Source organism: Lepidochelys kempii, chromosome 27 (assembly GCF_965140285.1).
Source record: "Lepidochelys kempii isolate rLepKem1 chromosome 27, rLepKem1.hap1, whole genome shotgun sequence".
Classification (NCBI taxonomy): Eukaryota; Metazoa; Chordata; order Testudines; family Cheloniidae; genus Lepidochelys; species Lepidochelys kempii.
Window position 1 is genome coordinate 6,012,088 of NC_136406.1, and position 27,481 is coordinate 6,039,568.

Consider the following 27,481-nt stretch of genomic DNA (forward strand, 5'->3'; position numbering starts at 1 on the left):
CCGCTAGCCCTCCCCTCCCCCACGACCTTGAGACTCAGAGATTCCGGGGTAGGTTTGAATAGGGGAATGGAGTTAAGGCTGAATAGTGCCCTGATCCCCTGAAACCCACCAGTGCCCGAACTGGGGCTAGATCCCAACCAGCGCCCCCTAGAGGGAAAAGGGCTCCTCTCCCATTCCCTGAATCCTGAGTCAAACAGTCCTTATGACCTAGGGCTTGGAATTGGTGCCCCAGATATGAAAGGCCACGGATCACATTCCCTGGCCCCCAGAGCCAGCCAGGGCGCTGATCTGGGGCTGGATTGGAATCCGGGCCCTGGAGGTGGCATGGACACGGCCCTAACATGGTCCCGCCATGCTCTGGGAGCGCAGGGGCAGGAGGACACTCACCGCTCTGGAGGAATCCCTGGGCCTTGTGTCTGATCTCCGGGCTCAGCTGCCCGCTCTTCTCCAGGTACTGCTGGATGTAGATGTTGGGAGCAAATCGGACCATGTTCTGCTCTCCGCAGCCGTAGGGCATGGCCAGCAGGCGATCTATGTTCTGCAGAGCCGTGCCCATTATGTCTCCTGGCACCAAAGGAGTCGGGGGAGCAGAGAATTACCAGGCTGCACAACAGGTGCCCCGTCCCTAACACCATGTCTGTGAAGCCCTGGCTCACGGGGGCCCAGAGCCCCCAGTTGGATTCAGGCCTGGTGGGGTTACGCAGATACGTGGTGCTGAATAGCCAAGACGCCAATGCCCTGGCACAGCTTCATGGCATCACCGTGGGAGTCTATTGCCCCTTGCTGGGGACGAGGCCCTGGAGCACAGACTGCAGGGACCAGTCCTGCCCTGGCCCCAGGCACCCACTAGACCTCATTGGTCTTTTCCATCCATGATACCCCAGCCTCTCTGATCAGAGCGCTGGGCCACAGACGGGCTGGCTGGCGAAGGGCACCGTGCCCTGACAGGGAGGGGGCACGGGAATTCCTTACCCAAGACAGTCACGTGGGCCCGCTCGGACCCTGCCAGGACGTTCGCAGGCAGCTGCAAGGAGATTTCTTCGGATGCTGCGTAACATGAAGGCGAAGACACACCGTTAAAGGTCTGCTGGGAATCTGCCCCTGCCTCCAGCCAATCGGATCCCTCCATTCCTCACCGTTTGGGTCTCTCGCCCAATCACAGCCCCTCTCTCAATCCCAAGCTCCCCCCACTGAATCATAGAATCCTAGAATATCAGGGTTGGAAGGGACCCCTGAAGGTCATCTAGTCCAACCCCCTGCTCGAAGCAGGACCAATTCCCAGTTAAATCATCCCAGCCAGGGCTTTGTCAAGCCTGACCTTAAAAACCTCTAAGGAAGGAGATTCTACCACCTCCCTAGGTAACGCATTCCAGTGTTTCACCACCCTCTTAGTGAAAAAGTTTTTCCTAATATCCAATCTAAACCTCCCCCACTGCAAGTTGAGACCATTACTCCTCGTTCTGTCATCTGCTACCATTGAGAACAGTCTAGAGCCATCCTCTTTGGAACCCCCTTTCAGGTAGTTGAAAGCAGCTATCAAATCCCCCCTCATTCTTCTCTTCTGCAGGCTAAACAATCCCAGCTCCCTCAGCCTCTCCTCATAACTCATGTGTTCCAGTCCCCTAATCATTTTTGTTGCCCTTCACTGGACTCTCTCCAATTTATCCACATCCTTCTTGAAGTGTGGGGCCCAAAACTGGACACAGTACTCCAGATGAGGCCTCACCAATGTCGAATAGAGGGGAATGATCACATCCCTCGATCTGCTCGCTATGCCCCTACTTATACATCCCAAAATGCCATTGGCCTTCTTGGCAACAAGGGCACACTGCTGACTCATATCCAGCTTCTTGTCCACTGTCACCCCTAGGTCCTTTTCCGCAGAACTGCTGCCTAGCCATTCGGTCCCTAGTCTGTAGCGGTGCATTGGATTCTTCCATCCTAAGTGCAGGACCCTGCACTTATCCTTATTGAACCTCATCAGATTTCTTTTGGCCCAATCCTCCAATTTGTCTAGGTCCCTCTGTATCCTATCCCTCCCCTCCAGCGTATCTACCACTCCTCCCAGTTTAGTATCATCCGCAAATTTGCTGAGAGTGCAATCCACACCATCCTCCAGATCATTTATGAAGATATTGAACAAAACCGGCCCCAGGACCGACCCTTGGGGCACTCCACTTGATACCGGCTGCCAACTAGACATGGAGCCATTGATCACTACCCGTTGAGCCCGACAATCTAGCCACTGTGGCACATACGTGCCCTTGAGGGTGAGGGCTGGGGGTTCACAGTGTGGGGTCCTGCCTGTGGGACTCGGTCCCTCTCCTGGCCCCAGAGAGCTGGTGTGACGAGCTCTGCAGGGACCATCGTACACACAGGGGCCAGGCTGAAGGGGAGAGGAGCTGGCGCAACAGGGGTCCAGTGACACTCGGGAGCAGGAGCCAGACGTACTCGAGCCTTCGGCCTGTGGCAGACGGCTCCATAACTGCCCACTAGGGAGTGCATTTTCCCTGGGCAGCTGGGCCTGGACCCTGTCCCAGGCCGGACATTGGTCTGGATGCCCCCTGGTCCAGTCTGGCCGCTCCTGTGCCCCTAGCTGAGCCATCCAGCGGCCCAGCCATCACTGACGTGCTGCAGCCAAGTGACGGCTCGGGCGTCTCCCCGCGTTAGTGACACCCACTGAGCCCCGCACAGGTGCTGGGATCCTACCTTCCTGGCAGAGCAGGGAGCTGTGCGCCTTCTCCTCCAGGATCCCCCCCGGCTGTTGGGAAGGAGCATCAGACAGAAGGTCAGGACGAGGGACTGTGCACGTCACAGCCTGACAGGGCCTGCTAGGTCAGCCAGTGCCCTTAGCCAGGGCAGGATCATTCCCTACAGCCCGTGCTGTGGGGCTCAGGCACATCCAGCTCTCAGTGCTCCAGCGATGGGGCTCCCGTCCCTTCCTCGGGGAGACGGTTCCCAGCCCAGCAGATCTTGCCATTTCTTCCTCTTCAGCACAGAGTTTCCCGCTGCTAATTCCCTCCGCCCCCTCGAGCCCTCCCGTGTGTCACACTCAGCCACCCCCCTTGGGGTTAACCCCCATCTCTGTCTGCCCCAGGACTCTCCTGCCAGCTCCCTGATCTCGCTGTGATGGGGCCGTGTGACGTGGCCAGTGCAGGTCGGGGTCTGGGATGCCGACTGTGCGGAGCTGGGACATTATTTTCTGTGGCAGGACAAAGAACAGTCACAAGTGCAGACTCGGCCCACGGCTACCAGGGGGTGAGACCCAGGCACCAGATCTTGCTCTGCTCTCCCCAGAGGCCCCGACCAGACACTGACCTGGACCAGCAGGGGCTTTATCACAGTGTCCATTCGCCCCTGAGCCGGCACCACGGCCAGTTCATTGCCGCACAGCTCCTCGGTGCGCAGAGCCTCAGTGCTGACGGTGAAGTTCACCTCCCCTGCCGAGCAAGGTGGGAGACGCCCCCGTTAGACCAACGCCCCTGCCCAAGGGAGACAGAACCCCGGGTTGAGGCAGAGAGAACCCCGGGGCTGAGGGCGGGAGGATACTTGAAGGGGTAGGGTGGTGAAGAAGGGAGAGAAAAGTAGAAAAAGAAAGAAAATGGAGAGAGAGAGAATGGAGGAGAGAAGGCCAGAGGGGAAGGAAAGGACACAGGGAAGTGGGGACTGTGGGAAATTGCAAGCAGGCTGTAAAGGGTTTCACTGTTGGGGCGTCCTCTCAGCCCCTTCAATCCAGCAGCTCTTCTCATCCCCTCCCCTTGCACCATGCTCTCAGTGACCCTGTCCTGCGCCCTCCTTCTCACTCCGAGACCAGAGTCTCCAATGCTCCTTACCCATCTGTTCCCCCATGGAGAGCCTCCAAAGACCCCTCCCTGCCTCCCTTGTGTGAAGGCTCCAACACCCCCCTGTGAAGGCTCTCTGCCCCCCCACTGTGCAGAGCCCCTCTCCCCTTCCCTGCCCCTCCCCTCCGGCACAGAGCCCCCAGTGCCCCTTACCCAGGCTGCTCGCCGTCACCTCCCACTGGAAGGTTTTCCCTTCATCTGCACAGAGGCAACTGGTGTAGGCGCCGTCCTCACTTGTCTGCACCTGGAACTGTGCAGACTCCACCAGCGTCAGCCGCACCTGTGGGGCCCAACACGAGAGCCCCCTTAGGGCTGTGGGGGACGCGCCAGCTCCAGCCCAAGAGGTGGCCCCTCTGGGGATCAGACCAGGCCCCACTCACTGTGATGTGTTTACCTCAGTGGTCACAGGGTTACTGTGGGGCATCCAGGTCACAGCCAGTGACTGCCAGTGCCACTTGTCAGCCTGCGCCACTGCCCAGCTCCCCAGCCCCAGGTCACCAGCCCCAGCAGCTCAGCCCCGGGCGGCGCTCACCTTGATGCACTGCTGCAGGTAGTTGAAGACGGTGGCCTTTAGGGCGAAGGCCTCTCCCCGGATCACGGAGTACGGCAAGGCCAGCTCCACAAAGAAGGGTTTGAAGGCCATGAAGGTGGCTGTGGGGGAGAGCCCAAAGCCCACCTCTGCCGTGCAAAACATCCCAGCCTTCCACTCCGTGATGGTGTCGGGCACCGAGACTGGGATGTCCTTGGAGCCCCCCTCGCTGGGCCGGGACAGACACAAAGCAATTTTAGACAAACGTGCAACTCAGGTTTTCTCTGTCTGTCATCCCACCTCAGCCTCTGGATGGCAGCTGTATGTTGCACAATAATATCGAATCCCAGGGAGTGTCCCTTGTGTACAATGGTGTCTCCAAATTAAAAGAATTTACGCACATGCATCCTCCAAATTCATGTCCCAGTCCCAGAGAATTGTGACCTTGATGTGGTGGAGCGGCATGAGTGTTCCCATGATCCTGAGAGCGATGCTGTCAGGAGTCTCATCCTCCTGGCAGAGTCACCCAAGGTGGCAAGGTTAAAGGTGAGGTTCCAGACGAACAGCCGTCTAATCCCCGCCCCCCAACTCCTTAACAGCAGGGCAGGCGGATGAGGGAGAATAACTGAACACTAGGAGGGGGACTGGGAATCACTTATTGGACCAACTGAGCTGCTGGGACTGATTGGTAACTCCCCGCTAGCAGGGGATAGAGGTTGCAACCAAGCCGAAGAGAAAGCAGGGAGGTCGGAAGCAGATGTAACTGATAGAAGACGGGTCAGGTATGCTAGGAAGAGACAAGTGAGGCACTCCATGCCTCTTTCCCTTGTGCACTGGGCCAGGATCTGGTGAAAAGGGAGGGCCTGGTCCCACGACCTTCCCCTCCGCCCATCCATCTGGGGAACAATGAACCACTGTTGGACGGCTTGGCACCATCAGAGAGGCCCATCCCAGGACTTTCGGGGTAGGAAAAACTGTTGAGCCATGACCTGTCCACTAGGCCTGCTGGCCTCTGAGTGAAAGTCACTACCAATGTCTATTGTCATTAAATAATTGCTGTCTGGCCTGCCCTGTTGTCTGACCTCCCATCATTTTCTGCAAATGTGAAAATTCAAATAGATAAAGATAAAATAAAATCATTGCTTAACGCCCATAATTCTGTGCAACTGTGAATATTTAAATTGATAAAAATTGAAAAAAAAAACCCTTAAAAATAAACAGCAATATTATCTGTCAAAATTATAATTATAAAAATTAAATTTGAATTCTGCCAAGCTTAGACACTGGACTCAGTTCTGCCCTTGATAAGGTTACTACAGAAACACACAGAGGGCTTAAAGCAGCCCTAAGCCAGCATGGAAGTGTGTTTGCTGGCTAGCTCAGAGGTATCTCTCTTCTAAGCGGGGGGCTGAATCTACCTTCAGCGTGCCCTAGGAATGTGGAGGCCAGAAATGAGATGCAATGCCATGGCTGCCCCCCTTCCTTAGGTGCGCCAGTCTTTGTAGTCCCACTGGTCCTTCCCTGTCCCTGTTGTCTGGAGCCTTTATCTGGGGTTGGCTCAGGATATTTGGATTCAGCACAGAAGCAGCAAGGGAAGTGTTTAGAGCAGAGGTACCAAAACTGTGGGGCCCACCCCCCTAAGGGGGCATGGAGGAATGTTGGGGGAGGGGGGGCGTGGCTGGCCCAGGCCAGCCCCCATGGGGGTGGGGGAGCGCCACCAGCCCTGCCCTACACCCAGCTCTGTTCCAGCCCCACCCCCAGCCTCGGCACGGCTCTGCACCCGGCTGAGGGACCTGGCTGCCAGCCCCCAGCCACGGACCCCAGCCCCATCCTCAGCCTTGGCCCCTGGCCACCACTTCGTTCCCAGCCCGGGGTGGAGGGTGGGTGCAGGGGTGAGGCCAGGAGCAGAGTCGCACCTGGCTGCAGGCCTGGTTGCTGGCCCCCATCGCAGCCTGGCTGCGGCTCTGCGCCTGCCTCCACCCCCAGCCTCAGCCCCTAGCCATGGCTCTGTCCCTGGCCCTGCTCCTGGCCCCAGCCCCACCCCCAGCTGCAGCCTCAGCCTCAGCTCCCTTACCCCAGTTTGCAGCTCCCACGCCCTGGAGCCGCGGCCCCACTCCTGATCCCAGCTCCAGAGTGGGGGCAAGGGGTGGGGGCAAGGGGAAGAGGGGGCATAACCTTCAAAAGTTTGGGGACCACTGCTTTAGAGGGCCAGGCATGGAGGTTGCTCCATAGGGAAGGTCTGCAGGAGCTCCTCACTCACCCCACGGGGACCAGGTCCCACAGCCACGTCTCTGGGAAGTAGGCACGTGGCGCTGGCTCCGGCTTGGTGCTGGGCTCTGGCTCAGGCAGGGCGTTACCTAATCCACCACGCCCTACGAGTAGGTCCTCCCTCGAAATCCCGGCTTTATATGAAGAGTCTAGAAAAGTGTGACAGGGAAGAGCAAGGCTTGTCACTGCACACAGGCAGCTTCAGGCACATCCAGGCCCTTCCCCCCATGCATCTCTAGGGGCACAGAGGCCTTTCCCCCACACCAACCCTCCTACCTGCAACAATGCCCCTCCCCCTCACAAAAACACCACTAGGTACACTACCCCCTCCACATTCACCCACACCAACACCCCTCTCCCCCACGGCGTTAGACACGGCAACGCCCTCCCCTCACACACACCAACACCCCGCCCCCCCACGGCGTGAGACACGGCGACGCCCTCCCCTCACACACACCAACACCCTGCCCCCCCACGGCGTGAGACACGGCGACGCCCTCCCCTCACACACACCAACACCCCGCCCCCCCACGGCGTTAGACACGGCAACGCCCTCCCCTCACACACACCAACACCCCGCCCCCCCACGGCGTGAGACACGGCGACGCCCTCCCCTCACACACACCAACACCCTGCCCCCCCACGGCGTGAGACACGACGACGCCCTCCCCTCACACACACCAACACCCCGCCCCCCCACGGCGTGAGACACGGCGACGCCCTCCCCTCACACACACCAACACCCCGCCCCCCCACGGCGTGAGACACGGCGACGCCCTCCCCTCACACACACCAACACCCCGCCCCCCCACGGCGTGAGACACGGCGACGCCCTCCCCTCACACACACCAACACCCCGCCCCCCCACGGCGTTAGACACGGCAACGCCCGCCCCTCACACACACCAACACCCCGCCCCCCCCACGGCGCTAGACATGGCGACGCCCGCCCCTCACACACACCAACACCCCGCCCCCCCATGGCGTTAGACACGGCGACGCCCGCCCCTCACACACACCAACACCCCGCCCCCCACGGCGTTAGACACGACGACGCCCTCCCCTCACACACACCAACACCCCGCCCCCCACGGCGTTAGACACGGCAACGCCCGCCCCTCACACACACCAACACCCCGCCCCCCCCACGGCGCTAGACATGGCGACGCCCGCCCCTCACACACCCGAACACCCCGCCCCCCACGGCGTTAGACACGGCAACGCCCGCCCCTCACACACACCAACACCCCGCCCCCCCCCACGGCGCTAGACATGGCGACGCCCGCCCCTCACACACACCAACACCCCGCCCCCCCATGGTGTTAGACACGCCCCTCACACACACCAACACCCCGCCCCCCCATGGTGTTAGACACGCCCCTCACACACACCAACACCCCGTCCCCCATGGTGTTAGACACGCCCCTCACACACCCCAACACCCCGCCCCCCCAGGCGTTAGACACGGCAACGGCCGCCCCTCACACACCCCAACACCCCGCCCCCCTACGGCATGAGACACGGCAACGCCCGCCCCTCACACACATCAATACCGCTCCCCCTCACAGCGTTAGACACAGTAACGCCCCCCCCCACACCAACACCCCTCCCCCTCACAGTGTTAGACACAACAATACTCTCCCCTCCCCCACATAGCGTTAGACATTTTCCTAAGTGGCAATAAAGCAGGTATAATGTAGAAGGACGTCCCCACTGGCTGCTGCCTCTTGGATTAGACATACCCCAGGATTCCCCAGATTGAATCAAAACACTGACCACCTACTCCAGGATCCTGGCTGTGGTTAATGTCAGAGGAAGAAAAAATACTCAGAATGCACTAGCTGTCCAGGACAGAGCAGGCGGGAATCCCTTCGAGAGTGCGGAAGGTGGCTGTCTGCTTGCTTGGGGGTGCTCTGTGGAAGGGGCTCCAGAGACAGCACGGGCCTCCAGTTCATTTCTGGTTGTCATTCGAAGTATTTGTTCGAATCTATAAAATTCTCTGTGGTTTGGGATCTAGGTATCCGAGATCCTGCCCCTCTCTGATGGGCTGGGAGTAGGGATTGTAACTTGGGTTTAGGTGGAGTGGGAATGCCCTGGCAGTGGCTCTGACATTAGGTGGGTCAGATTATTGTGCAGTTTATAAAGTTTACATCTGGTCCCGGCTGTTGGTCCAAGCTGGGAACAGATCAAAATAAACAAACCAGTCATGAGCCCTTCCTGACCCCTGCAGTGATTAGCTGATGTCCTGAAGGAAGAGATTTGATAGCCTTGCACAGCTCCAGCTCTCTGAGTATATTTCCGTGGCTGCCTTGTGTCAGCTGACTCAGGCTTGCAGGGCTCGGGCTCCAGGGCTGTTTAACTGAGGTGTAGACATTCAGGTGCAGGCTGCAGCCTGGACTCTGAGGCCCTGTGTGGGGGAGGGTCCCGGAGCCCAGACTCCAGCCTGAGCCTGAATGTCTACACTGCAATTAAACAACCCCATAGTTTGAGCCCCGTGAGTCAGCTGACATAAGCCAGCCACAGGTGTTTACTAGCAGTGGAGACAGGCCCTCTGTGGCCACAGTATCTGACTCCACAACTCCTGAAGCTTCAGTGAATCCCCCAGAATTAATTTCTATTTGTTCTAAATCTCCCAGCTGTCTGTTCATTCAAGCAAATGTCCCCTGGGTCTCATATTGTGGGGCAGGATCCAAAGCAGGGACTGAGCTCTTTCCTCTAAATCCATCAGAACCTGAAACATCTCAGCAAAGTCCCCTCCTTCTCTTCTTTTTTTCTAGACTAAACAACCTTCGTTCTGCCATGAAATCCCCCAACTGTATTGCCCTTCTCTAGGCCTTCCTCAGCTCAGGAGCAACAACCAAAACTGAGTTCAGGGCTCCGCATGAAGGTGGTCAGTGCTCTCTCTAACGCCATTGAGACACATTCTCTGTAACCCACCACCAACATGGGCTGGCTTTTCTGAGTGCTGCTTCACTCCGGGCAGACGGTTTCATAGAGCTCTCTCCCCAGCGACTCTGAGGGCTTTCCCCAGCCTGACCAATCCCATTTCTGGGTCTTCAGGGAGAATTTCAGAAACAAGAAGGATGGGAGCTCACCCATTGGCCTTCCTGGCGGGCCGTGCTTAAAGTTGGGTTGACTGCTGAATCTGAAGATCGGAATATCAGGGCAGATAAAAGGTTTCTTGGTGTTGGCATTGGTGAGAATTTTCAAAGCCGCATCCTGGGAAAAAGGAAAGAAGGGAAAACAATACAACCAGCAAAAAACTGCACAAGAGGCAGTAAGGGGCTGTATTTTGCTGGCCATTAAAGGGGAAAGTAACTATGAAGCAATAAAGCTGAAATACTAGCAGTCCCAAGAGTGTGGTTCTATATCTGTGAGTTTGCTTGGATGAGAGGAGGCAAGTCTTCTAAAGTCCAGATGCTCTCATAACAGCAACTCATGACACAAACAACCCTCCCCGCCGCACGGCTCAACCTGGACAATGCAATGAACAAAATAGCAATTCAATTCGACAAAATACCCCACTCACTATCATGCCACTCTGCCCTCCCCAAACCCATCCCCAAGTGCCGGAGAAACAGATGGGCCTTGCAGCATCTATTGACCTCGAAGGTCAACATGTTCTGGTGACTCAGGTTTCTGGTGCATTAGTAGGAGCATTGCCAGGAGATCGAGGGAAGTGATTATTCTCCTCTGTTTGGCACTGGTGAGGCCACATCTGGAGTATTGCATCCAGTTTTGGGCCCCCCACTACAGAAAGGATGTGGACAAATTGGAGAGAGTCCAGCGGATGGCAATGAAAATGATTAGGGGGCTGGGGCACATGACTTACGAGGAGAGGTTGAGGGAACTGGGCTTATTTTATCTGCAGAAGAGAAGAGTGAGGGGGGATTTGATAGCAGCCTTCAACTATCTTCCAAAGAGGATGGAGCTCAGCTGTTCTCAGTGGTGGCAGATGACAGAACAAGGAGCAATGGTCTCAAGTTGCAGTGGGGGAGGTCTGTGCTGGATATTAGGAAACACTATTTCACTAGGAGGGTGGTGAAGCACTGGAATGCGTTACCTAGGGAGGTGGTGGAATCTCCATCCTTAGAGGTCTTAAGGCCGGCTTGACAAAGCCCTGGCTGGGATGATTAGTTGGGGTTGGTCCTGCTTTGAGCAGGGGGTTGGACTAGATGACCTCCTGAGGTCTCTTCCAACCTTAATCCTCTATGATTCCCCAACTAGACTGAGGGCCTTCTGCAGAGAACACCCCACAGCCAGTTTCCCCCTCCTTTTTAACACAGGGGGCTTCAACTCCAGCAGCTCTGCTGATCACCACTGTGGCACTCTCCCTGTGTCCCTGCAGCCCAGAGAGGGAGGAAGCACGAGGGTGGCTGGCTGCTGGCTGAACTCCTCTCCCGCCACTTGGGGCTGCTGCACCTTCCCTGCTCCTGGAGTCACATTTTGCCTCTGCCTCCACTCCCTGACTCACCTGGGCAGATGGTCTGCAAGGCAGGCAGCAGCGCTGGGACTCCAGCATCAGAGAAGGTGCAGCAGCCCCATGTGTGGGGGAAGAGCTCAGTCAGCAGCCAGCCACATTGCTACTTCCTCCCTCCCCTTGGCTGCAGGGACATAGGGAGAGTGCTGCTGTCCTCGCTACTGGGCGTCCCCACCAGAGGCGTAGGGTGACCAGGTGTCCAGTTTTTGACTGGAACACCCGGTCAAAAAGGGATTTTGGTGTCTCCGGACAGCACCACTAGCCTCCATGCTGCGTGGCTCCCAGGAAGCAGCCGGCATGTCCCCCTCTGACTCCTACATGCTGGCTCCTCTGCTGTCGCTGCCCCTGCCCTAAGCACTGCCCCCGGGAACCATGGCCAGTGGGAGCTGCAGGGGCAGTGCCGGCAGACGGGGCAGTGTGCAAAGGCACCTGGCCGAGCCTCCGTGTAGGAGCCGGAGGGGCGGAAGGGGGAAATGACACTGCTTCTGGGAGCTGCTTGCGGTGAATGTCTCCCGGACCCTGCACCCCTGACCCTCTCCACAACCCCCTGCCCCAGCCCTGATCCCCCTCCCGCCCTCCAAACCCCTCAATCCCAGCCTGGAGAACCCTCCTGCTCCCCAAACTCCTCATTCCTAGACCCATCCGAGTCCAGACCCCCAGCCAGAGCCCTCACTCCCCCCCATGCCCCAACCCAACCCTGATCCCCCTTCTGCTATCACCAGCAGGAGAGTGAATTTGTGGGGGGGGGGTGGAGGGTGAGAAAACCTGGATTTGTGCTAGAAATGGCCCACCTGATGATCACTTTAGATAAGCTATTACCAACAGGACAGTGGGGTGGGAGGAGGTATTGTTTCATATTCTCTGTGTATATATAAAGTCTGCTGCAGTTTCCACGGTATGCATCCGATGAAGTGAGCTGTAGCTCACGAAAGCTCATGCTCAAATAAATTGGTTAGTCTCTAAGGTGCCACAAGTACTCCTTTTCTTTTTGCGAATACAGACTAACACGGCTGTTACTCTGAAACTTCTGCCCTCTGAACCCCTCAGTCCCAGCTCAGAGACCCCTCCCGTACCCTGAACCCCTAATTTCTGACCCCACTCTGGAACCTGCACCCCCAGCCCAGAGCCTGTACCTCCTCCCACACCCCAACCCCCTGCCTCAGCCCAGAGCCCCCTCCCATACTCCAAACTCCTTGGCTGCACCCTCTAGCCCGGAGCCCTCTCCTGTACTCCAAACCCCTCAACTGAAACCCTCACCTGCTCTCGCATCTCAACCCACTGCCTCAGCCTGGAGCCCTCTCCCGCACTCTAAACTCCTTCTGGCCCCAACACGAGCGACAGAGGGAGGGGGGTATGGAGTGAGTGGGGGCAGAACCTCAGAGGAGGGGCGGGGCATTAAAAACTGCTCACTTAAACTTCAAGTTTACTTGGTTTTGCTTCTCAGATATTGTAGAACATAGATTTTAACTTTTTAGGGGCAAGAGTAACATCTTTGCTATATTATACAGCACTAAGTAACACTCAGGAATAACCTTAAAGCTTATTTCCAGCAAACGCAGAGAGTGATTTAGCAGGTCTGAATGAATTGCTTGTGGCTTCCTCACTCCATGCACTGCACAGACACACCGAGAGTGCTGCTGCGTCCCCACCACAGGCATCCTGAGGAGTCTGGGGGGCAAGTGACCCCCCCAGAATCTTTCATTTGTGCCCCCCCACTAGCCACAGCTACAGAGTTCTGCACCAGCCCAAGTCTCTGAATGGATTGATGGTGCATTCCCTGTGGAGCACAATGCAGTAACCCAAGTCTTGAGGTGACAAAGGCCTGGATAATGGTAGCAAGGTCCACGCCACACTGAAAAGGTTGCAACAGTTTGGTCAGACTTATATGGAGAAATGCCGTCCTGGCTACTGCTGCTATCTGATCAACTCAAAGCAGCTACAGAGTCATTGTGACCTGCACATTGCAAACTTGTGGGTGACCTCCCTGTGGGAGGGGCTGATACAATTTCTGCCATTTCTTCTGGTTGTTTTCCCCAATCTAATCTCAGCCTTACCTGAACAGCCGGATAGCTCTGCTATGCCCCAGCCTCAACTGGACCCTGGGTAAGCACTCAACTGAACCTTTGTGGCTTAGTGTGGTGGACACAAAGAGCTGCAAGTCGGCAGCAGACAGAAGGCATTGCAAGCTATGCCCCTCCCTCACCCTCCTGGCACTGCACAGACACACTGGATAGGAGTGGGAGACAAGGCAGGACCTTGAAACGCACTCAGGAGCGATAGCCCAGCACCAACCTCTGGGATCTCTACCGAAGGGACAAGACTACCTGAGGGCGAGTTTCTCAGCTCTCTCTAGGGTCCACAGGTGAGTCAACAGCTGCTCATGATCAGTGGTATTTCAGGCAAGCTAGCACTACCATGTCCCTCTCGTTATCGGCCAGACCTCAGCATAATCGGTGTCATTTCATTGACTCCAATGGTGCTGTGCCAATTTACACCAGCTGGGGATCTGGCCCCAATACCTACGTATATTTCTCTCTCTGATTCTGAGGCTCCAGTTCAGCAACTGTGGCCTCATCACGCTCTGGCCTATGCATTTACTTTACCTTAAATAAATGGTAGGAGTCACTGTCAGAAAACTGGCCAGGCCAGGGCCTGCTGTGATGCTGCCACCAGGGATGCATGTATCCAGAGTACTCAGGGAAATATGGACAATTGCCTGACTCGTGCTCTCGAGCCCCAGCGGGATAGTCTCCTTGGGGAAAACGGGGGAGCAAGTTATAGACCTAAAAATAAACAGACAACATGAGGTGTGTGAGCTAAGCCAGGGCCCAATTCTAGTACCTTCTCTCACTGACGCATCACCCCACAAACCTCCCCAATTGCCCTGGCCAATCTCCAGCACAGATGCCTCCCTCCATCCAGCCCTAGCACTCAACTCCATCTCCTGCAGGGGCGTCTGTTGCTGCAGCTCCCCCAGATCCATTCCTTACTATCACTTGGGCAGGGGCAACTCCTGCTACCGCAGAGGAAGGTAGAGCCTCCCATAGTGCAGCTGGCCAGTTGTCCCCTGCTGTACATGGGGGGCAGGGAATTCTCCTGCCCCTGCCCCTGGGGACCAGCTCTGCCCTGGAGAGCGAGCTCCGGTTACCCCGGCCATTATCTCAGCTCCGAGCTCCATGTTCCCAGCCAGAGCTGGGGGGTGGGGGTGCCGGGAGTGGGGCACTGCATGGGCTGATGAGAGAACAGGCAAGGCAAGCGGGGACCCCCCAGAGTTAGGGGCTGTCAAATGCCATGGGAGAAGCCCTCAGACGGGGAGAGGTGTCCTCGAGGTCCCCCAGCAGCCGTGCATCGCCCCTCCCTGCATGGGGGGAGGACTCGAGCGGGAGGTGGCCGGGCGAGCGGCTGAGCTGCTCTGGACTCACGGTGTCGACGCTGAGCTCAGCCTGAGGCTTCATGAGCAGCACGCTCTGATCCACGGCGCGGACGGCGCACAGGGACCCGGGGGCAGCCTGCACCTGCAGCTGGAGCTCTGAGCCCGGCAGGGCCCGGTCCTGCGAGAAGGCCAGCTTCACCTGGGGAGGCACAGCGTGTCAGAGGGGAGGGGGAGACAGACCCCCAGGGGCAGGAGGAGACAGGCCAGGGCAGGGGCGAGGGCAGGCACCGAGGGTCACTCTGGCCCCAGACCCCACTGGATGAAGGGCTGGGGCTTTGGGAGTCGGTGCTGGGGGTCGGGGGTTGAGGCAGCCCAAGCTCATTCAGCGCCCCCATGGGACGGCTCATGGAGCAGCAGTTATTCATAGACACCCCGGGGGAGGGGAATGGGGGTGCAACGACCCTGGCGCTGCTGTAAGGCCAGCGAAGGGAGGAGCCGAGGGCACCCAGTGATGCCCCTGCTCAGGGCTCCTGTTATGTGGCAGGGAGCAATTCCCTCACCCCAAAGGCTCCTCCGCCCCGAGCCCCAGGCTCACCTTGTTCAGGAGGCACTTGGCCATGCGCAGCAGGGTGCTGTCGGCAGCCATCTCACCATCGGGCAGCACAGTGTAACCCAGCACCTTGGCAGTGGGTGCCAGCTCAGCACCGATGGGCAGCTCCACAGAGAAGGAGCCCTTCAGCCCTAGGGATGGTGGGAAACACCCAGGGGAAGTCAGGCCCAGCAGGCAGAGCCCCCTCCCCCAGCCTGGCCCCTGCTCAGGGACTCAATCCCCAGTTGCTCCTGGGAGCAGGGGCCTCCCTGCAGTGACCCCTCCCCTGCCACTTACCAGCCCCCTCCCTGAGGTCCAGCCCCTTGTGGAGGATCCTGGTGATGGCTCCCTTGGCCACGACCTGCGGAGGAGGAGACGGGAGTCACTGAGCAGATGCTATATTGGGGGCTGACAAAATCCCTGATGTGGGGATGGCTACACAGGCTGGAGTCAGGGCAGGGTGCGGCCTCTCCACTTCATGGACTGAGCCATGGCAGGGGAGCAAGAAAGCATATTCAGGCAGGTATCCTATTTCCCAGCCCCCCAGGTCAGCCAGCCCCCACTTTGAGGCCAGACTGTAACCAGAGCCCCGAGTGGGAAAAGGAGAAAAGCCCTGCCTTGATCTAGCCCCACCCTTGTCATTGAAAGGAACTGTTCTATTGCCCACTGGCCTGTTGTGGGGTCACAGGACTGATAGCGCATCTCATGCTCACACACACGCATGCACACACACACACCTTGTGCTCACACACACACACACACTTTAGTCTCCCAGGATGGGGCTCACCAGGAAGATGAAATCCAGGCTCCTGGACACGTTCCCCAGGGCCTCCCTAGCAATGATGTAATCCACCTGGAGCTGCTGGGCCTGGTCGCAGGGCAGCACCCCACCCAGCGAGCGGATCTTCAGGAAACTCTGGCTCTTGGAGTAGAAGGGCTCCAGGTGACGATAGGCATCCGGGTAACTGGGAGAGACTCTCCCATACACATAACTGCGATCCACCTGCTTGAACTGCCCCTGGGGGATAGAGAGAGCGATGGGGATCATCAGGGATGCAGAGTGCCCAGCATGGACAGGAATGCTGCCGGGGCAGGGCAGGTTTTGCTAACTGATTTCTTCATCAAGACCCCTTGCCCTGTGTCCATAAGAGTTAGAGTAGAAAGAGAGAGAATCTGGAGCACTGGGCCTGGTGTAAGATCTGAGGCCTGAACCACAGTCAGCATAGCCAGGCCATGCTATGAGCAAAACTCAGGCCCTGTCATAAAGCAGACGCCTGCTTACAAGTCCACTGTCTGGTACAAGAACTTGGCAAAGATATGACTAGCATTGCTAAAACATGGGCTTTCCTAAGAAGTAGTACGTGTTCATGTAAACACATTCCAGAAGGCTAGCACAGGTACACCCTAACCTAGAGTTCTCAAGTAACGGCATAAACACAATCCTTGGAGATGGTACAGAAACATGCCGACCTGAAGTAAGATAAGAATGGGATGACAGAGTAATGAATGGGGATGTTTTGTTTGAACCAGCAGGTACAAGGTGTAGGGTGGGTAACTAACCATGTCAGGAGTTTCATACGTAACTTGTTTGCATCAATGTAAAAAAGGGGAAGTCATAGGAAGGGCACCTTTGTCCAGCCGAGGGAGCAGCAGACAGTCCCGCTGCTGACTGAGCTGGTCCATTATCATGAGCATACATACATTAGTGTACCTGTAACCACGGAGCCAAGGCGCTAGGACTGTGCTTCACTGACAATAAACCTAGCCAAGTGCCTTTGCCACTGAACCATGCCTGTGGTCTCTCGGCACTCTCTGCTAGTGCTGCTAACACCGGAGCTCCAAGAACAGAAGCACTGAGCTGCTGTAACAGTTTAGCAGCCTAGACAGCGTAATCGCAGCAAAAACAACATTTCTCAGCACTTAACACGAGTGACATGGAAAACCCCCGTGGTTCAAATGAAGCAGCCCGACAGAAGCAATGCAGCAACCCCTGAGTTGCTGGGCCCAGTGCTGGGTGCCCTTGTACATCAAGTGCGGGTGTCCAGTCCAGCCCAAAAGAGATGATCAGAGGCTGGAGTGCAGGGTCCCCACAAGTGTTGGGATGCCCATCACTTACCTTCAGAGTGACCCTCCCAGTCCAGCCGGAGGTGTCCAGCTCGAAGGAGGCTCTGCCAGACTCGTCTGTCAGGAAGGTCTGGTCCTGCCTCACGTCTCCGTAGCTAACAAAGAGTTGCAGCTTCTCATTCTTCAGTGCAGAGCCATCTGCTGTCTTCAGGAGCATCTGAGCCGGGAGAGAAAGGGGGAGATTCACAACTCAAGGGAGCAGACTTCTGGGAGAGTGTTGCCCACTAGGGGCTGAAGAGCTGGATGGGAGCAGAAAGGGACAATGCAATCCAACACTGAGAGGCAAAAGGAGAGCTGGGATAGGGTGTTGGGGCTGAGGACTGAGGGGCATTAGCAGATCTGGGAAGAAGTTGGGGCAGGACTGGAATAGCTGGGGGTGCTGGGGTGAGCACTGAGGGGTAACAGGTTGTCTGACCCCTTGACTGAGCCCTCCCTTGGGATGTGAGACTCTGCAGTCCAACTGCTCTCAGACCCTGAAACCAGGGCCTCAGACCTCCTCACCCCACCGAGTTGCTTTGCTTGCACACATTCTCTCAGAGTCTCACCTGAGCTGTGGCCACTCTGGGATTCAAGATTAACCCCTTAGGGACAACGTGGTAGAAAAGCAAAGAACTTGGGGTTAACAAAGGAATTTCTAAACCACAGTCACTTTACTGTTAGATGGCTCAAGAGTTACAGATCTTTGCCAAAGAGCAAACGTCCTGATGAGCACCCTTCTCTATTCTGATCTCATCCTGCCTCTGACTCTGGGGTTTGTCAACAGTTGAGGATGGGCAGAATTCCTCCCGCCTTGTCTGTCCCCAGCCAGTCCTTCTGGCATGTGGCAATGGTCGGCATGGCTGCACAGAGCAGCGCCTCTTCTTAAGTAGAGCCTCTCTGGACCCTTCTGCCATGTGCTCAGCTGGAAAACTCCTTCCCCCTCCCCCAGACGTGCTGACCCCGCCTGCGGGCCCTTTTGTAGAAATAACATTGTTTTGTGGGGGTGGGTCAGTAGTTGAGAGACAATCAATATTGATGGTGCTAGATTGCCATCTTGAGATCTTCTCCATGATAGTCCTTCAACAAAGTGTCACACACTTTTCCTAGGCTAGGCACCTGTCGAGAATGCAATAAGATAATCTGCCTTGGGTAAATTTATGTGTGTGTACAGCACATAATACAAAGGGAAGGTACTTACCTGTTAGTAACTGGAGTTCTTTGAGATGTGGTGCCTACATGTGCTCCACTTCTGGTGCGTATCTGCCCCATGTGATGCAGATCTGAATGCTTTAGCCTCCAGTGGCCATTGGTTGTGCCTGCGCCCTGCATACCTCCTTTGGGCACACCCTTACCAAGGGCATAAAGGGGGAGGAGCAACCAAACAACCCTCATAGAATCATAGAATATCAGGGTTGGAAGGGACCTCAGGAGGTCATCTAGTCCAACCCCCTGCTCAAAGCAGGACCAATCCCCAACTAAATCATCCCAGCCAGGGCTTTGTCAAGCCTGACCTTAAAAATATCAAAGGAAGAAGATTCCACCACCTCCCTAGGTAACCCATTCCAGTGCTTCATCACCCTCCTAGTGAAAAAGATTTTCCTAATATCCAACCTAAACCTCCCCCACTAAACCTCCTCCCCTCAGCTCCACCCCAACTGTCAAGACCATAACAATAGACTTGTCAGTAACGGGGGTGGATTGTGCAGCATATTTAAACAACACATCTCAAAAACTCCAGTTATTAGGAGGTACGTAACTTCCTTTTCTCCATCAAGTGCTTGTCTATATTTGCTCCACTTCTGGTGACTCACAGTGTATCATAAAGGTGGAGAGGAGTGAGTCTACTGAAACATTCTATCATGCATCTCTATCGAACCAAGCATCAGAAGGAGATGCTTTCACAAGCGAGTACTGTCTGGTAAATGCATCCGATGAAATGCGCTGTAGCTCACGAAAGCTTATGCTCAAATAAATTTGTTAGTCTCTAAGGTGCCACAGGTACTCTTTTTCTTTTTGGTAAAAGTATGTACGCTACCCCATGTAGCAGCTACATACATCAGTTAAAGAAACACCCTACAAGGAAGCAGTGGAAGCTGCCTGATGGAATGTAATTTAACCTGTCATGATTGTTCTAAATTCTGTCTCATAAGCTAGTTTAATGCAACTGGACACCCACTTGGAAATCCTCTGAATCAAAATTCCTTGACCCTTTGACATCTCAGCTATAGAAATAAATAGCCTAGGAGATACCCTGAAAGGCTTTGTCCTATTCATAAGAATGGCCATATTGGGTCAGACCATTGGTCCATCTAGCCCAGTATCCTGTCTTCCGACAGTGGCCAAATGCCAGGTGCTTCAGAGGGAATGAACAGAACAGGTAATCATCAAGTGACCTGTTGTCCACTCCCAGCTTCTGGTGAACAGAGATTAGGGACACTCGGAGCATGGTTTTGCATCCCAGCCCATCCTGGCTAATACCCATCACTAGACCTATCTTCCATGAAGTTATCTAGTTCTTTTTTGAACACTGTTTTGACCTTCACAACATCCCTTGGCAAAGAGTTCTACAAGTTGACTGTGCATTGTGTGAAGAAGAACTTCCTTTTGTTTGTGTTAAACTGTTGCCTATTCATTTCATTGGTTGACCCCTAGTTCTCGCATTATGTGACAGAGTAAATAACAATTCCTTATTTACTTTCTCCACACCAGTCAAGATTTTATAGACTTCTATCTTATCACCCGCTTAGGCGTCTCTTTTCCAAACTGAAAAGTCACAGTCTTTTTAATTTCTCCTCATACGGAAGCTATTCCGTGCCCCTAATCATTTTAGTTGCCCTTTCTTAACCCTTTCCAATTCCAGTGTATCTTTTTTGAGATGGGGCAACCAGATCTGTACACAGTATTTAAGATGGGGACATACTATGGATTTACATAGATGTATTTGGATACTTTCTGTCTTGTTATCTATCCCTACCCCTTCAAGCTCTGTCTTCCAGATAGAAGGACAGGGCTTGAAGGACATCTAACATGTAAGGCCACTTCACCTCTCAAAGAACGGGGCTTAGGAAAGAATACAGATAAAGGTATGAAATGGTTTAAATGATCGCCTGAAACCGCTTCTGAGAGAAATTTAGGATGTGGTTTAAATGCCACATTATCTTTATGAAAGACAGTCTATGATGACCTTGTAATCTGCCAACCCTATGAGGTGATGTAAATGTTATGAGGAATGAAGTCTTCATAGACCAATGTAGACCAGCTCAAACAGATGGTCCATCAGACAGATAAGCACCATATTAAGGTCCTATGATGGAGGAAGCTGTTGCTCCAGGAGAAAGACTCTGATAAGTCCCCTTAAAATCTTGCTTACTAGACGATGAGAGAAAACTGTATAATGTTTTGCTGGTGGATGATGCACCAAGTTCACCACCAGATGAACCCATATTGAGCTCACAGATGGGCCAGATGTTTTCAAGGACAACAAATATTGAAGTATATCAGGAATTGATGGCCCTGTTGGGGGCAGATTGTGTTGAGATGACCATGCAGAGAGGTGTGTCCACATCGCAGCCTAGGTACACCTACTGGACTGTTTCTACTCTGAACTAGGATATTTTGTACATCTGCAAAACAAGTTTTTTCTACGTCCAGTAACCAGGCAGTTTCCATGCTATCAGATACAGGGATATCAGGTCTGGGTGAAGAACAGAGGTAGTGCAACTGGAGGGGTCAGTGACAGAGATTTGAGTTCTGGATGCCAGTATTGTCTGGCCAAGCTGGGGCTGCCAGTATGACCAAGGCTTTGTCCTGTTTGATTTTCTGAGCTGCTCAAGGTAAGCGGCTCTGAGCTGGAGCCTGCACCCCAACCCCCTGCCCTGAGCCCCCTCGTACACCCCGCACCCCTCCTGCACCCCAACCCCCTGCCCTGAGCCCCCTCGTACATCCTGCACCCCTCCTGCACCCCACCCCCCTACTCTGAGCCTCCTTCTGCACTCCGCATCCCTCCCTGCACCCCAGCCCCCTGCCCTGAGCCCTCTCGTACACCCTGGACCCCTCCTGTGCCCCAACCCTTTGCCCTGAGCCCCTTCCTGCACATGCATCTCCTCCCATACCCTGCTCTCCCTCCCGCACCCCAACCCCCTACCCCAGCCCTACATTCATGGCCCTGCATGCAATTTCCCCACGCAGATGTGGCCCTCGGGCCAAAAAGTTTGCCCCTCCGGTCTAGTGCTATCATACCTATATCTACCCTTATTACTAAAGGCTTTCTCTAATACATAAGGGCCAAAAAAGGGTATCCTAGCAGAACAGAATAGTGAGCCCCCTTCACTACCCTCACAAGAAGAAGAGGAGGCTGAAAACTCTTCTTCTAATGGATGGGCTGATCTTAAGGGTGTCTGAGGAACATCATGGAATCACAGAAATGTAGGGCTGGAAGGAACATTGAGAGGTTCCTAGTCCATCTAGTCCAGCCCCCTGCACTGAGGCAGGATCAAGTAAACCAAGACAAGACCATCCCTGACAGATGTTTGCCCAACCTGTTCTTAAACACCTCCAGTGATGGGGTTTCCACAACCATGCTTGGAAGTGTGTTCCAGAGTTTAAGTGAATTTATAGTTAGAAAGTTTTTCCTCATAACTAACCCTAAATCTCCCTTGCAGCAGATTAAGTCCATTACTCCTTGTCTGACCTTCAGTGGAGATGGAAACAATTGATCTCCATCCTCTTTATAACAGCCCTTAACATATTTGAAGACTGTCATCAGGTCCCCCATCAGCCTTCTTTTCTTCAGATTAAATATGCCCAGTTTTTTAACCTTTCCTCATATGGCAGGACATTTGCCTTTGATCATTTTTGTTGTTCTCCTCTGGACTGTCTCCAATTTATCCATATCTTTCTTAAAGCGTGGCACCCAGAACTGGACACAGTATTGCAGCTGAGGTCTCACCAGTGCCGAGTGGAGTGGGACAGTTACCTCCCGTGCTATACATTCAGCACTCCTGTCAGTACACCTCAGAATTATATTAGCCTTTTTTGTAACTGCATCACACTGTTGACTTGTATTCAGTTTGTGATTGACTGTAACTCACACATCCTTTCCAGCAGTATTATCATCTAGCCAGGTATTCCTCATTTTGTAGTTGTTCATTTGATTTCAGCTCCCTAAGTGTTGTACATTGCACTTGTCTTTAATTAATTACATCTTATTGATTTCAGACCCATTCTCTAATTTGTCAGAGTTGTTTAGAATTTTAATCCTGTCCTCCAAAGTGCTTGCAACCCCTCCCAGCTTGGTGTCATCAGCAAATTTTATAAGCACACTCTCCATTCCATTATCCAAGTCATTAAATTGAGGGACCCCATTAGACACCAAGTCCTGTCTGCAGTGCCAAGGGATCAGTCACCAGAGGAACTAAGGACTCAGGACTCCTTCTCTTTGGGCGCCAGAGGGAACAGGGATTGGCCTCGAGCTGCCCTTCTTAAGTCACAAAGAAAGAGGTGACTTAGCAGGCACCTAAGGAGGAGATCTACTCCCATGCCCTTGGCAGGATGGTGTCTGTCATAAATATAAAGGGAAGGGTAACCACCTTTCTGTATAAAGTGCTATAAAATCCCTCATGGCCAGAGACAACATCCTGTTACCTGTAAAGGGTTAAGAAGCTCAGCTAACCTGGCTGGCACCTGACTCAAAGGACTAATAAGGGGACAAGATACTTTCAACTCGGGGCGGGGGGGGGTGGCTTTTGTTTGTTCTCTTTGCTTACGTGGTTGTTCTCTCTTGCGACTGAGAGAGGCCAGACAGAATCCATCTTCTCCAACCCATCCTAATCCAAGTCTCCAATATTGCAACCAGTATAGGTAAGCCAGGCAAGGCGGATTAGTTTATCTGTTGTTTTATGTGAATTTTCCCTGTGTTAAGAGGGAGGTTTATTCCTGTTTTCTGTAACTGTAAGATTTTGCCCAGAGAGGGATCCTCTGTGTTTTGAATCTGAATACCCTGTAAAGTATTTTCCATTCTGATTTTATAGTGATGCTTTTTACCTTTCTTTTTTTTTTTAAATAAAATCCTTCTTTTAAGAACCTGACTGATTTTTCCATTGTTCCAAGATCCAGGGGTTTGCGTCTTTGACGATTTTGTAACCAATTGGTTAAGATATTATTCTCAAGCCTCCCCAGGAAAGGGGGTATAGGGTTTGGGGGCATATTTTGGGGGAAGACGTCTCCAAGTGGTCTCTTTCCCTGTTCTTTGTTTAAACGCTTGGTGGTGGCAGCATACTGTTCAAGGCCAAGGCAAAGTTTGTACCTTGGGGAAGTTTTTAACCTAAGCTGGTAAGAATAAGTTTAGGGGGTCTTTCATGCGGGTCCCCACATCTGTACCCTAGAGTTCAGAGTGGGGAAGAAACCCTGACAGTGTCCATCACACTCGAGGTTGCTGACTGGGGCAGGCACAGCCCTAGAGGCTGAAGAGATGGCTACCAGGGTACTTTTTACTCAAGGGTGACCAGTCCTGGGAGGATCTTGCATCTCTTTAGGGACGGAGCCTGGACTCCTAGACTTCTCCAGGAGAAATACTTTCAGTCTAGTCTCCCTGGATTTCACAGCCCGTTTTGGGAGGCCTCTGAAGTCCCTGCACAGCTTTCTAATGTGTGTCTGTGTACCCAAACAATACAGACACTTAGAGTGTCTGTTGTTCCCAGCATGGCAGACCCACGTAAGGGACATAATTTAAATCCTGGGGACTAAACCCCCCTGTACCTGGAGAAGACAGCAACTGCTCATCTCAGAGCCCTATCCCCCCATACCAGGATTCATGGATTCCAAGGCCAGAAGGGATCATTGTGATCATCCAGTCTGATCTCCTGCATAGCACAGGCCAGCGAACTGCCCCAAAATAATTCCCAGAGCCCATCTGTTAGAACAACATCCCGTCTTCATTTACAAATTGTCAGGGATGGAGAATCCACCACAAACCTCAGTAAATTGTTAGTTAATTACCCTCACTATAAAAAATGTACACCTGATTTCCAGTTCGAATTTGTCTAGCTTCAACTTCCAGATTGTGTTAGACCTTTCTCTGCTAGATTGAAGAACCCATTATTGAATATTTGTTCCCGATGTTGATACTTACAAATTGTAATCAAGTCACCGCTTAACCTTCTCTTTGTTAAGATAAATAGATGCAGCTCTTTGAGTCTCTCACTATAATGTATGATTTCTAATATTTCAGCCATTCTTGGGGCTCTTCTCTGAACCCTCTTCAATTTATCATTATCCTTGTTGAATTGTGGGAACCAGAACTGGACACAGTATTCCAGCAGTGGACACACAAGTGAAAAATATAAAGGTAACAGAACCTGTCTATTCCTACTCGAGAGTCTCCTGTTTATACATCCCAGGATTGCATTAGCTCTTTTGGCCCCGTTGGCACACTGGGAGTTTGTCTTCGATCCCCAAGTGTTTTTCAGAGTCCCTGCGTCCCAGCTAGAGTCCCCCACCCTGTAAGCATGGCTGACATTCTTTGCTCCGAGGAGAGGGCGTCCAAGACTCAAATCCTTCCTAAAACAGGAGAGTTCAGCTAAACTAACTAAACCACTATCTCCAGTAAAAATTGTTAACTATCAAAAATTACTATTTACAAAACATAAAGAGAAAAATTTCAGCGGAGCAGGAGACCAGACACTGCTGCTGGCTTGGTCTCACAGCCAGAGGCCCTGAGAAGGAACTGAGGGTTGACTGGTTGCTTAACCCCCATTGTGCCCTCGGTAAGAGGGGGCTTGAGGACATGGAGAGCACAGCTAAAGCATTCTGATCTCCAGTGCATGGGGAACATGTGCACCAGAAGTGCAGCACATCTGGCGAACAGTCAGTGTAAATGGAGGTTACAGTTTGGTTCAGACATATTCCACTCTGTCACACTAGTACTCCTGTTACCTTGCCAGTGTAGGGGATTCCAGCCTTGTAGGTAGTGTCAGCGTCGTCAAAGGTCACGGTAGCGATTTCAGATGTGATCTTGCAGCTCTTGGTCGCGTTGAGCTCCACCCCTAGCAGGAGAAGGAGGGACGATAGGAAGAAGGTGCTGGGAGCGACACCAGAGTTCAGGCTACGTCCCAGATTTCTCTCCATAACAATACGTGCAGCCGTTCTACCTCCTCTCGCTATGGGCTGGAGGATGTGATCTTGGTGGAGAATTTGGAAAGTTTGGCTGGGGTCGGAGAAGGATTTTCCTGGGGAATCTGGAAACTAGAAAATTTAGATCCACCTTCCCATGGGGCTTAATCCCAAACCAGCCACTTGACATTTGCCAGCAGGCTCTCCTGCGCTGCGGCCCTTTCCCCAGCAGAGAGCTCTTAACTGAACGGCCCCAGAGCTGACCCCGCACACAGGCCTCTCGGCATAGTGCCTGCCCCCAGAAAGGGCCGTCTTCAGAAGTGCCCAGTGACCCGTTGCCATTCTGGAGCCGCTCTCCTCCAGCCACTTCGCCATCACTGATGTCAGCACCCAAGGGTAACACTGTAGCCACCCCACAGTTACAGTTTTCAGCCAAATGGGTGTCAACCGCTCTGGAAATCAGGATTCTTCTGGGTTAAATATGGAGTTATCTGGGGTCATTAATAAGCAATTAGCACTTGCAGTTTTGAACGCTAAGCGCTGAGGTCACTGAGGCCATGACTCAGGACCCAGCGACACAGGCTGGGCCATCACTCCACTCTGCCAGCTCAGTCCAAAGCCAGAGGCCTCTCGCGGGAGGCTGTTTAGTCTTTGCATGAATGTACCCAGGTCTGAACTCCTCATGAGGGATCAATCCAGAGATGGGCTGACCCAGAACCCCAGATCCAACCCGCAAACACTACCTCCTGGGCTCATCTCTAAAGCAGCTGGGGTACAAACGACATTACCACATGTGCAAGTGAGACCCCTCTGTCTCTGGGTGTTTACTGCTGGGGGCTGCCTGGGGGCGTGCATGTGTGCTTGATTTCAGTCCCACCTGTCCCCTCCTCCATGAGAGAGGCCTTGGCCTGGAGGCTCCTCTTGTAGCCAGAGTGGGTCAGGTTGAAGGGAGCCGTCTCCACCTCTCTGGAAAAGCAGCCGTTGCTCTCAGTCTGGAGGGAGAGAATCACGGCCCATTAGCAGCAGCTCTGCAGCAGGCCCTGCAGGTGTCAGCTCAGCAGGTCTCTAATCGGGCTTGGCCTGGTGAGCGCTTGGGAGACACTCAAAGAAAACCTGGGTACTGAAGTCAGCAGCAGGGGGCGCTCACACCTTGGAGTTGGCCCTGACACCGGTATCCCAGCGCGGCGCTAGGGGGCGCTGTGCAGCTGGAGCTGCTGTGGATGGATGAGACGTAAAACAGAGGCCCTGGTCACTTGTGACCATCCCCTGGTGCTTGTCCCCCATCGTCGTGTTAATGCTGGATAATTCCAATTGGTCCCCCAACCCCGCAGGACTGAGAGCATTTGGGGAGATCTGTGTCTTTACAGTGCCCCCGCCTAACGAGAGCTGCTGATGAGGAAGGGAGGCCCCGTAACCTAGGACACTGGCCTAGGTCTGGAGAGACCTGGGGGCAAGTCCCTGCTCTGCCACAGACTGCCTGCAAGTCCCTCTGAGTACGGCTCCAGCAGAAACACCCTGCGGCACCGAGTCTCAGAGCCCAGCTGCGGGGCTAAAACCAGCAGGTTGATGTTCAGGTCCAGGCTCTAGACCCGGGGAGGGCGGAGGGTCTCAGAGCTCAGGCTGCAGCCGAGCATCTACACTGTTACTTTAGCACTACGGCGCAAGCCCCAGGCAGCAGAGCTGTGCTCGGAGATGCTGCCGCAGGGTTTTTGCTGCGCAGACGGACCCTGAGCATCTCCATGCCTCAGTTCCCCATCTGTACAATGCGGATAGGAGCCTGCCCTGCCTCCCAGGAGTTAGGAGGTCAGTGAGGCCCTGAGATATTATGGTGAAGAGGGGGTGGTGTATAAGGCCCTAAGCCCTGCTCAACAGCTGCCAGTTGTCTGTAGTGTGATTGAAATATACTGTGTGGTCTGGTCTGTTTGTTTGTGCTGACCATGTGTGTGCTGAGCCTAGCGGGCTGCTAGGCAAGGCTGAGAGCTGCTTAAGGAGGCTGTGATCCCTAAGCCATTTAGCCCCCATCAACCTTTAACCAGGGGGCGGGACTATTCAGGAGGACCCGGGCTTTAAAACGCCTGCTCGTAAGCAACCAGAGGAGCTAGCGAATAGGAGCAGCTAACAGGGGAGTTTTAAGAGGGAGTTTAGAGCAGGGAGTGTGAGCTGCGGGGCTAAATACACTTAACATTCTT

General features: G+C 54.0%; 1 protein-coding gene across 1 annotated transcript in view; it reads right to left on the reverse strand.

The window, feature by feature from the left end:
- The window catches only part of LOC140903747 (alpha-2-macroglobulin-like protein 1), a 59,340-nt gene that overhangs the window by 12,978 nt on the left and 18,881 nt on the right, over positions 1 to 27,481 (reverse strand). The window contains exons 9-23 of the mRNA XM_078850682.1: positions 26,170 to 26,284; positions 25,116 to 25,225; positions 17,197 to 17,361; positions 15,868 to 16,098; positions 15,378 to 15,441; positions 15,087 to 15,232; positions 14,541 to 14,690; positions 13,835 to 13,901; positions 6,632 to 6,788; positions 4,375 to 4,600; positions 3,996 to 4,122; positions 3,319 to 3,440; positions 2,710 to 2,761; positions 973 to 1,095; positions 388 to 564 (exon numbers count right to left, since the gene is read on the reverse strand). Coding sequence (XP_078706808.1) covers positions 388 to 564; positions 973 to 1,095; positions 2,710 to 2,761; positions 3,319 to 3,440; positions 3,996 to 4,122; positions 4,375 to 4,600; positions 6,632 to 6,788; positions 13,835 to 13,901; positions 14,541 to 14,690; positions 15,087 to 15,232; positions 15,378 to 15,441; positions 15,868 to 16,098; positions 17,197 to 17,361; positions 25,116 to 25,225; positions 26,170 to 26,284 — 2,032 coding nt within the window. The remainder of the gene's footprint in view (positions 1 to 387; positions 565 to 972; positions 1,096 to 2,709; positions 2,762 to 3,318; positions 3,441 to 3,995; positions 4,123 to 4,374; positions 4,601 to 6,631; positions 6,789 to 13,834; positions 13,902 to 14,540; positions 14,691 to 15,086; positions 15,233 to 15,377; positions 15,442 to 15,867; positions 16,099 to 17,196; positions 17,362 to 25,115; positions 25,226 to 26,169; positions 26,285 to 27,481) is intronic.